The sequence below is a fragment of the Fulmarus glacialis genome, unplaced genomic scaffold, assembly GCF_000690835.1.
Source record: "Fulmarus glacialis isolate BGI_N327 unplaced genomic scaffold, ASM69083v1 scaffold45666, whole genome shotgun sequence".
Classification (NCBI taxonomy): domain Eukaryota; kingdom Metazoa; phylum Chordata; class Aves; order Procellariiformes; family Procellariidae; genus Fulmarus; species Fulmarus glacialis.
In genome coordinates, this window is record NW_009219619.1 from 7,826 (window position 1) to 19,505 (window position 11,680).

An 11,680-nucleotide genomic window follows, 5' to 3' on the forward strand; every position below is an offset into this window, starting at 1 on the left:
AAATTCTGGTGGCATAAATTGAAGGGTAGAGTTCTGTGTGGTAGGCAACAGCAAGAACATCATGCCAAATTTTACAGGTGACAGGCATTAACCATGAGCAATGAATGATATAAAACGTGCACTGGGATTGTATTTGTTAGAGAAGACGCTTATAGAAGTCCTGAGTTGCACGTAAAATGAACAAACTGCCAGTGGGTACAAACGCCATAAAGCAGTGGACTAAATCTACACTGTAGCATAACAAAACTTCTTATTGCACGGTAGTTCCACATCAATATCAAGACTTGACATTGCACTGCTATTAAGTAACGCTTAACAATCTATAATACAAAGTACCAAATTCAATTGAAATGCTGAAAAACAGTTTAAAGAATGAGGAAAAATAAATAATAGATCTATTAAAAAATTAACCAAATGTAAACCAAGTGTGTTATCAATACATACAGATTTGCATCAGCCCAGTATAGCTGCTGTTCTTCATAGTCCAGGGTAAGCCCATTTGGCCATACCAAATTGGTGCTCACAATAGGTGTTCTGAAGTTTCCTCCAAGTGTAGCTCGTTCTATCTTTGCATTTGAACTCCAGTCAGTCCAGTACATATACCTGTCAATAACATGATTACAAGGTTATATTTTCAGCAAATAAAGCTCACAAAGCTCTTATCTGCTCCTGGGTATTTCCATCCTGGTGTCCCTCACTGAAGCGTGCAGTGCAAAACTAGTGGAAAAGAACTGCTTCCTCTATTTTGGCCCACATTAACAAGGGAATCTTCTAGAAGGGATCACACTGGGGTCCACTGGAGTGAACTTCAGAAAAGTTTTTCCAGCTCCTATGAGAATCCAGTAAAGTCAATTAATGCCTTTCTTATCTTTCTTCATTTGAAATACAGTATAATCAGTAATGAAATTAGAAATACAGTATAATACAGTAATGCCCCCAGTCTCTCAGGGGGGCTTTTGATACTGAAACAAGAATTCTTCTGACACACTCAGGAAATACAACAGAAAAAGGGAAAGATCATATAAGACTCTAAATAGAGAGAGCTCTTGGCAGCGCTACCTGATTATCATGATATCATATTCTTGGGGAAATCTTGGTTTCAACAAATACCCTTTGGTTTTCTGCCTTACACAGCAAATGGAGGATGGTTAGTTGCTTGACAAACACCTGCTTTGAACATTGTTCTCATTTACTCCCAGTACCTGGCTGCCACCCTCACTAAGTGGAGCCTCATGCACTACACATTCATAAATGTTCTAAAAATCTCTGAAGAAAATTCTAATCTCTGAGGCTGAGATCAGCTTGGAAAACTTAAACCTAAAGAGTTAGACCTAGGATGGTTATGCACAGCTGGAACTTAGAGCTCAGAACAGGAAGTATCTGGCAGTCTTTGTCAAAGTCTAAATTGTAGTTTCACCTGCAGTAAAAATAAAATACACAAAGTGCAACACATACCCCCTGCAGGGATCTAATACAATGGCTCTTGGTCGTGGAACCCGGGCAATCACTGTGCGGTTAGATCCATCCACAGCCATTGAGCTGATAGTCTGATTGAGGTAGTCACTGTAGTAAACTCTGTTGTTGATCCAGTCAAAGGCTATGCCATCTGGAGTGCCCAGGTCTTAGACACATGCAAGCAAACATGCACAAGTTCAGTACAGCTTCCTGCGATATTGCAATACTCTTCACCTATTATAATGTCGCAACACCAAAGATCTCTTTGAAACGCCATTGGTATCAATGCAAATTTGTCCATTTAAAAATCTGAAGAACCAATACTTAGGACTCAGGCAGTCCTGTGTATGCAGTAGGGTTACAAAGACTTTTTCGTCACATAGACCTGAGTTCTCGTTACTATTCTCCAAGTAGCAGGAATCATCCCTCACTGCATAATATTAATTTACTATATATAATTTTAATTTATGACACATAATTTTATATATATAATAATATTTAACCAGTTTTATAGTTCCATTTCATTGTGATCAAGATGAAATAAAAATCTCAGAATAGGAAAAAACTGAAGAGAAGAGTCAAAAGGAACATTTCATCAGCTATCTTAACTAAATAGTCTACCTTGACCATTAAGCATAAAAATACCTGCTGAGCTAGTGCTAGATGCTGCAGTCCGTTTTTTTCAATATTCAATTACTTTGTATCACATTTCAGTGCACTTACCAGATGCAACTACTGTTGGAGAGCCAATTCCTGAGTGTATACTAACATAACTGATTCTTCCTGTCCCTGAAGGATAACTTTGTGTAAAATATATTCGGTTGTTTATGCTGTCAAAATCCAGGGCCACTGCAGTTCTTAACACATTCACTGTGCGGAAGGGAGGACTGTGATTTTCAGGATCTAGGTGGATACTTCTGAGGGCATTCTCAAGAGCAAAAATCAGGTAATCATCAGTTGAAATGGAACACCTCTTGCCATCATTGCCTAGTGTTCCAAAGGCACAACCACATTTGGGTGTCTGCATGTCAGGCAAGGCAAAACACAGATGAGAACAGCCTCCATTGTTGTCCAAACAAGGATTGTTGTTGACATCAAGGGGTGAACGTGACTGGAAATGACTGTTGTAGATGGTAACATCCCTTAGCCAATTAATGTTGTCTCGTATTACTGTTGGCTGATCAGTATTGCCTGGCTCCTTGCTGGCTTGGAAGATTTTTTTCAGGTTCCGATCCACCCAGATCATAGAATTTCCAAAGACAGTGATACCATATGGAGTTGGATAGCGACTGCCATAACGCACAATTTCAACATCACCACCATCAGGCTGAATTCTTGCAATCATATCTAAGGAATCATCCACCCAGTAAATGTAGCCATTGCTGTGATCTATGGCCAACCCACGAGGTGTGACAATGCCCTCAGACACAAGAACTGTTCTGTTGGTGCAGTCAAGAAATGCACGTTCGATCTTCGGATTTTGCCCATAATCTGCCCAGAACAGATATCTGTTTTTTGGGTCGACTACTATGTGCCTTGGCATATCTATGGTAGTTTTAAGCAGAACACGGCGATAAGTTGTGTTTAAACGCAGAACTTCTACAAAAGTCTCTGTCAGGAATGCATTTGTAAAATAAAGATTTCCTGTATTTAAAGAAGAAAAAAAAAAACAACAAAGCAGAAAAACAAAACAGAAAGTTAATATATAGCATCAACACCTGAGAAACGTGAGCTGATAAAATACTAAACCATAAAATGAATATCCATAAACATCTTAGTACTTGGAAGCATAAGGTACTTGCCTACACTTTGAGGAATTAGAAGACACCTAAACTGACAATAGTCAATTAATTTCTAAATCCTCATTGATTGCCATGGGGAAAAATCAGTGGCATAAGATCTAAAGTGCATTAACTACAGTTGTTCTTTAAGTGTACTTTTTGTTTTTTTAATCTAAGCCTTTGACTTGCCCTTCCATACTCTTATCCCTTTACCTTTTACAACACATAACTATGAAATTCATGTTATGGCACAGCACTGTATACAGGAACTAAATTAAGTGTATGCAGCAGATGCTTATTCTAAAACTCATCCCAACAAGCCTATCAATCAACAGAAGAACTTTTGCAAAACATATATATGTTATGTATTTGTATAAAATAAAGGTATTAATGGCAATGGTCAGCTACTTAGAGTTGATGAATGCTTGCTGAAGAGTTAATATTTGAATTAATCTCTAATATCTTTAAATAGAAACAGGAAGTGCAAGTGGGGAAAGTTCAAAGACAAAGTATTTCTTCCACTTCCTTTACTTTTCACTATAATTTATGGGATTTGTACACAGCAATCTGAGCGTAGATGAAGGGTCCTTCTTTCTTATTAACAATGTCATCAGACAACTTCTGTGCACTCTTCTCTGGTGCATGTTTTTCACTATGGTAGTAAAGTACAGCAGTACACTGGATAACAGCTACTTATAAATGCACAAGCAAGAAGAGACTTAAGACAAATATGAAAGCATCATGAAAAAAATGGTTCTATACATCTGCTCTGATAAACTTTCATTTTTACACATATATATAAATATAAAAGCCATTCATCACTTCCTCTTGTTTTAAAATCAGTCAGACACACAAGTTAAAATCGTAGGACTTCCATTCAAAATAGTTCCATTAGGATCCATTTATGTTAGCCTAAAAATTTTACAATCTGTAAGGAATAACATTCTCCTAAATTCAGCTATGCTTACCTGCTACCCAGTCAATTGCAATGCCACGGATCCCATTTCGTCCTATTCCATTTGTAACAACATTTCTAAAATAAGAACCATCAGGTTTAATTTTACGTATTGCATTCTGAGAAGAAATTGTGCTACTGAAGTCACACCAGTAAATGAAACCAGAAGGCATGTGAACATCCACGTGAAGCGCATTTCGTCCTGAAATATTTTGAAAAGTAATAACTAATTATCTTTGATGTAAACTACCTTATTTAAAACATGTGCTATGCCAGCAAGAAATGCCAAAATATTAGGCATTATAAGATTTTTTTCCTATTATAATATTCACATACCTCTTCCTGCCAGTGGAACCATGGCTTCAGAGTGATCAGATGACTCTAAACTAAATCCTTTAATTGCAGAAAGCATAGAAACAATTACAAATGAACTGTAGGGAGAACAGGTTCTGTTATCAGGATTTAGCTGAAAGCCAGTAGCACAAGCACAGGAGAACAATCCACCAGGTACAGGCAGACAAAGCTGCTGGCAAATTCCAATATTATTACTGCAGCCATTTGAGGAACCAGCAGAATCTGTGAAAGACACACATGGCAACACATAATAATCTGAACTGTATCATCACAAACTCCCGCAGATATATAACCAAATTCATATACTTGCATAGTATTAACAACCAGCTGACAAAAATAAGGATCTTAATCACTGTACATTTTAGCACATAAGCATTAGCAATGGATTTGCTGGTTTCTTGTCATCTAACATCAATGGGGCCAAGAATCAGATAAAATGGATATATAAATCTGAAGCCAAAGTAACAAAATTTGTTATTCAGTCAATATTACATTGACAATATTTTAGTAAAACTACATGTGCCAGTAGATGTCTCAACAGAATGGTGGAACATCTCTTTACCAAAACCAGGTAAAATGCTTCTGACACTTTTCCTGAAAGCCTAATCAAACCATTTCCTTTGAAAGGGCACGCTTTCTGTCTCTGAGGGAAGTCGAATTTTCACAAGTTGGATATCCTGAAATACCTCTTTAGCAAATACTCACTGTCTCTGTAATATACACGAAGGCACTTCAGTCTTGGGACATTATCTCTCAGTACTACTTTGTTTGCTCCAGTGGACTTGTCAACTCGTTCAATAACTTCATAATCTCGATCAGTATAGTACAGAAAGGTATCATACACAGCAATTCCCCATGGATGAGAAAGGTGAACCACCAGAGTCACACGACTTGTACCATCCACATTGCCTTTCTCAATCTAAGAAATCAGTTTAAAGCTTAATATTACATTTCTTATAATGAAAGTTCAATGTTACAATAAAAAATTAAAATGCAACATATGCTACTAAAATCTCTTCATGCATGAGATCTTTATGTACAAGGTAGGAAGGAAAGGATCATCAGGATGCCAATAATGATTGCTGTTTTTTCATTCAAATTCGTCATATATTTTTAATGGTAATTAGTAACAACAGTTATTCAGATTCTGCTCGGTCCTGCAACTCCCAGTTACATGAGTAAACTAAAGCAACTGAATTACTCATGTGAACCACAGACTCAGAGATAGATGAACAGGGAAAAAAGAAATTGTTAAAAAAAAATCTCCTACCACTCCTGTGCTTGTGACAGCCCAGTACAACTTTTGTTCCTTAATGTCAATGGTAATGAACTCTACATGGTCAAGGTTGCCAGTGAAGAGGGTTTGTATGCCTGATCCATCCATGCTTGCACTGGCAATCTTTGCTGGGACTCCACTATCAGTTCCCTGGTCTGTCCAGTACAGCTTCCTGTAACACACATTATCACATCTGTTAGCGAAGCTGATAAAGATCAGTGGACCACAGTCACTTGAGCATATGCTTAAATCCATCTCCTTCGTCAGCCAGATACTCCAGCACATGCTGAACAGAGATCACTTTGAACCAGGCCACAATGAAAAAGAGATCTTGTTTGAAAAAAGAGAAAAATGCTTGTTCTCTTGAAAAAGAGAAATGCCTTGAAAAAGAGAAATACTGTTTCTCCTGAAAAAAGAGAATAATGCCTGTTAAATCACTTTTAGAAATCCATAACCTCCCTTGTATCATCCCACAATACCATCAGCAGGTAAACTCTGTAGAGTATTAGGATTATAACAAGAAAGCGAGAGAATAATTATTCTGTTTCACAGATGGCTGCAAGGTTTCAGCAGTGAGTTTGGTTCCAATTTGGAATTAAAAGTACAAGTTCAAAAAATCTATATGCAACAGAATTCCATTATCTGGCTCTGGGGAATATGTGCACCGCTTTGGCCTCAGCTGCTGAAGAACATGTAGGGCACATGGCAGCCAGACTCCCAACTAGGGACAAAAAGTCAATTCATCTGAAAGCCTGCCAAGTCACCAGCAGAACTGCCTCATTACTGATATGGTCCTATGGAACACTGATCTTGGAAAAAGAAAAAAAAAGCATCATATTGCAGTTTTGAGTACCCTGTTGGGAAAAAAGCAAATTACAGCTCTTTTGGGGGAGAAAGCAGTCAAATTGTATTGAGTGCTATGCTATTTAACATGTGACATTCTTCCCATGTAGTGTGTCTTTCTACTATAGATAGGCCTCAAGACAGACATCACAAGGTGTTATAAAGAAAGACTTTAGAGTTCTCTTTACTCTGGGTTCCCATCTTTTTCAGAGATTTTTTGCACAATCATAATATTCTGAGATCCTTTTTAATTGAAAAATTTTACCATGTAAGTATATGGTAAATTAAGGAGAATTAACATCTATGAAACAATTTATAAAGCCATGCAATTATTTCCTAGGGCTTAAAAAGAGTAAATAAACTCTGCACAAATACAAAAAAAACCCAAACCATGTCAAATCCAGGATGGAAGCTGAAGACCCTAAAAATTAAGAAAAATGTGGAGAGTATACTCATGTGCAAAGACAACAGCAATTTTGGAAATTTACCCTCTTGCTGGATCAACTGTCAAACCAATCGGCGTGCCAGCTCCCAGAGAAGTGCCATCATTGGTAATCAGTGTTTTCCTGTACATTATGTCACCATGCAACTTCAGGACCTATATAAACATAGAACTTATCAGAGCATGTAATATAGAACTTATGACAGATTTTCAAATTAAAGGAAGGAAGCCTAAATCCACAGGGAGTTGAAATTGCAGAAGACTCTCTCAAACACTATGAAGAAAAAGCGCATTGTTCTGTATGCTAACCATCTCCCTTCTCTACATGCACCCCTTGAATGAGCTGCTTGCAGCTTAGAACCTGCCTGTGTTAACAAGTAGGCATCCTAGGTATAAAAATAGTTAATCTTTCAGCTTCCATAATATCTTGAAAGTATTACAGGCTGAACGGGTTGATGAAATGCTGATTTAGAAAGTATTCGATTTTATTTGTTTAAATTAGCTGCCGTTTAATTTAATAATATGTATTTATATTTTGGGACAAGGACATTAATGACTGGGCTTATTCACAGTCATTACTCTATTATATATTGCTTATCCTCTATTTCCTTACACTAAATGGCAATTTTATCCTTCATATACCATCAGACTGCTAGTCTCCAGAAAGCTACATAATACGATATCAAAGCATTTGGGAGCAGATCTTACTGCATTTGATGGCAACATGCCTTTACTATCAGAGGCACTGCATTGGGATCATTGATTTGAAGTGAGAATAGTAATAATAATAGTAACTCTAGCGATCAGAGTGGTTGTGTATCAAACACCAGAAGCCTAATGGGGGGGGAGGAGGGCGGAGAAAAAAAAAGAAGGGAAAAAAAAAAAAGATCTATGCACAAATGAAGTTGCCAGAATATATTGCTTTCAATCTTTTTGACTATGCTCAAATTTAGGTTTATCTCTTCAAGTTTGTGAAGTATTTTTCTACAAGCTATTTGCATTTTAAAATAAATCTAATTTCAGTTTTTCACTAAAAAAAAATTACTAATTTCAACCTGTATACATAGCACTGAAAAATTTAGGCTCTTACTTTCCAATTGTCCCTCTTAAATAATTACCTCAATTGACTGTGTCCCTGGGTTACTGTAATACAGGTTAGCAGATATCCAGTCCAGTGCCAGACCAATAGGAGCACCAATAACAGCTGCTGGAGCAAAAACTGTCCTGTTGGCTCCATCTGACCTCACTCTGTGAATTTCACCCTTGGAAAAAAACATAACAGAAGTGAAAAAATGTCAAGAGCAGAAAACACTGTTCTATTCCAACTACATGAGCACTTACTTTATATTACAATCTTTTCTTAGCAAAATGAAAATCCAGTCGAGAGAAATGTATTTCTATATGCTCAATGCATAAACATGGTAAAAATATTATTGTAAATCATAATTATCCAGTGTGAAGAGGCATTACCATTTACCAACCAAAACCTGATCAACAGAAATAAAATGACTATATTTTATAAGGCTGAACTGTATATATTTAAGCTATATGCAGTGACACTTCTGTAATTTGTATTTCATTATCAAAAGATTTTTACCAGGATACCTCAGTTAACCATCTTGGATATACCTGAAATCTAGTAAAGGAAAAAAGCGTTCTCTCCATGTGTAAATATTTAAGAACCAAATTTTTAATAAGCTGTAATAGCAAGAATCAAGACTAAGATTATCCTTGCAGGCTTCTTCATAAGGGTAACTCTTGAAATCGTAACTTATGACTTGCAGATTCTATGGCATTAGCTACAGTGTGTGATGCTAAAGCATGATATAAACAAGCACTAAACAGGGAGACAAGCCAGATAAAGGTCTGAAGTGGTTACTATAGCCACTTTCCTGAGCTTTCTTCAGGTTATGTCAGTTTTACAGAAGTTCTGCAGGAGTCCTGCAGAAGTCCTGCATATTATCATGTGAATCTTTCTCAACTAGTAGTATTAATGCAGAATTGAAATACCATCAGCTATCACACATTATTCAGTCTTTTGGAGAAGAGGTCGGTAGAGTTAGGGGAGGTGTGAGCAAGTGTTGAAATCCCCCACTAATTACTTCCTCCTCCACTGATGCAGACTTGCTGCGCCTGTTCTGGGAAGATCTCACTCCGTGGTGCAGGCTCCCAGACAAGGTAGCGCTGGGACCCACCACCCCAGTTCTTCACTGAGGCAACATGTGTACAGTAGGTCTGTTCTGCTCTGGCACTTTGCTGGAAAGACAGAGGGGCACTGCCAACTCGAAGGGACAGAACATAAAGTGCACCATTATACACTGAACTTTGCATCACTTGAAGACGGAAGCTGTACAGATAACGCTAGCCCTGTTCAGGAAGGGAGGAGGTAGAGGCAGAGATAGAGCAGGCCCAGGCAGCAAAAAAATGGTGAACAGGTTGCAGCTGCCATCTCAGAGCAGAAACAAGGTAGAATCAGCTTTAGGAAAAGCACCCAGTGATCATTTGGTCCGTGCATATTCTTAATTGCTTTGTTACCATGGTATCGGTATACTGTCTAAATAGCTCAGTGCAGAATTGAAAACGGTGCTTCAGAAAGGAATCAACATATCAGATAGCAAAAATCTGAACAAGAACTCCAGGCCAAATTCACTACAAGCTTAAATAGGTAGAACTTCTTCGACAGCTGTAGAGCGCTGCTTGCTGATTCCTAACAATGTAGTGCTATTTGCAAATTAACCTGTCCTTGAATACCTAGGCCTACAGAAAAAAGTAGGAAAGTAGGGTAACTTTTGGTACTGTATAAACCCTACTTTGAGAGCCTGATGGACATTGAATATTTACAACAGTGTCTAGTATGGTAGGCACTTTAAAAGACAGTTAGGAATTCTCCTGCCTATTATTGACATTTACAATGAATAACCTATGGAACATGGCAGCTGAAGATAAAAATACTTCGGAAGTGTTTTTCAAGTAGAATAGGGAGGACTCCGATATTTATCTCTGTTTCCTGAGTTTGCTTCAGACAGGGTGAACAAGTTGATGGATGTTCACTTGAGCTCTAACTACAGCTTCAACTGTTGCCAACACCGGCAGTGAAATTACAGCTACAAACTATGCAAGTGTAGACAAACCCCAGGAAAACCCAAACATGCAATGGATGGAGGCAAAACAGGGTGTTAAGGAAGAGGCCTTGTGGTAATGGACAAGCACTACAATTAAGAAAGTAGGCAAAGATGCTTCTGTCATTAGAAACTAGAGAAATATCTTTTTTCAGAGAGCGAGCCATGACTGACACAGGTGTCTCAGCTCTGTTTGGGAGCAACAGGAACCTCAGGCCTGCAGGTCAGGGGTACAGATATGGGGCACAGCCCATAGTCACGCATTTGTCAGGCTGGAGCTCAAGACCTAACTAAAATACAGCACTTACCCGCACTCAGCCTGCAGAGGCACCTGGCATCTCACTTGCCAGCTCTGTTAATGGATATATCAGCCCATGACCTCCTACAGAACTGTTCAACCTCTTGTAAATGTCAGCTGTATCCGCTGGCTGAGATCTGTCAAGAACATTTTTTCAGACTGCACGGAGGATCGAATAGATTCCTGAGTATTTATCTAGTTCCTTGGGCAAAGGTTTGCTTAAATAGGTCTATTTAAATACTTCATGGGAACTAAACATTCTAATTTTAAAAGAATAAATAATTAAATAAATTGTAATTCCTTTATGAGTGACACAGAATAGGCTTTAAAATGAGTGTTTTTTAAACTTATTTTTACTTCAAACCTGCAAAATGTAAGGGAAACAGGTTGGGAAACAAAAGGTAATCCTTGTGTGGATGAAAGTTAGTGTGAATTGTTTCTGTAAAACATAACTACGGAAATCTCCTTATCTACCATTATACTTCTCCAGGACCTATGCACTGCTTTTCTTGAAAAAAGAACTGCTTTTAAGCTTCCAAGAGTGAACAAATATTGCTGATTAAGCAGTTTCCTACCGCATCCATCTCCCAGACTGCCATAGATTTTTTTTTTTTTTTGAAGAGTCCAGCCTGCAAAAATTGGGAATTTTTTGTGGCAAGTTAGCCTTAGGGAACACATATCGTTTCATAGTTCAGGACAAGCATTAAAAATGCTTAGTCAAACAATTATAATCAACTATTAAAAATTAGTTCAAACTATTTTTTAGATCTATAAGCCTTATATGTGCTACCTGGAAATTGTTGTGACTTTGCAAACATTTTCTTCTATTTAAAGAAAAAGACGCCTCTACTATGTTACCTCATTAAGTGCTCAGACTAGATGCATGTATTTTCATTCTAATCTTTAGTGCCACTGTGTCCAATGTACTGCTCCCATGGCGAAGTGTTCTGGCTGTGTTTGCAGAATTAAGTCTTAAGTCAAGAGAGAGGAGAAAGAGTGGACTGTAGCACAGGGGGGCTGAGAGTATGGTTCTGTCAATGCTTTCTGATATTTCCTGTTCGTGTGTCTGGCTGAGCCAGAAATAGCATTAATCAAATATTTCGGCTGACAAAGATGAAAACTAATTTACAAAAGAGATGAAGCTTCTTTCGGGGGGG

General features: G+C 37.8%; 1 protein-coding gene across 1 annotated transcript in view; it reads right to left on the reverse strand.

Annotated features, from left to right (window-relative positions):
- The window catches only part of LOC104078703 (low-density lipoprotein receptor-related protein 2-like), a gene marked incomplete at its 5' end in the record, with an annotated part of 13,521 nt that extends 5,153 nt beyond the window's left edge, over positions 1–8,368 (reverse strand). The window contains 9 exons of the mRNA XM_009580439.1: positions 445–603; positions 1,456–1,621; positions 2,179–3,099; positions 4,205–4,393; positions 4,528–4,767; positions 5,251–5,464; positions 5,816–5,993; positions 7,153–7,262; positions 8,225–8,368. Coding sequence (XP_009578734.1) covers positions 445–603; positions 1,456–1,621; positions 2,179–3,099; positions 4,205–4,393; positions 4,528–4,767; positions 5,251–5,464; positions 5,816–5,993; positions 7,153–7,262; positions 8,225–8,368 — 2,321 coding nt within the window. The remainder of the gene's footprint in view (positions 1–444; positions 604–1,455; positions 1,622–2,178; positions 3,100–4,204; positions 4,394–4,527; positions 4,768–5,250; positions 5,465–5,815; positions 5,994–7,152; positions 7,263–8,224) is intronic.
- Between the last annotated feature and the right edge of the window lie 3,312 nt (positions 8,369–11,680).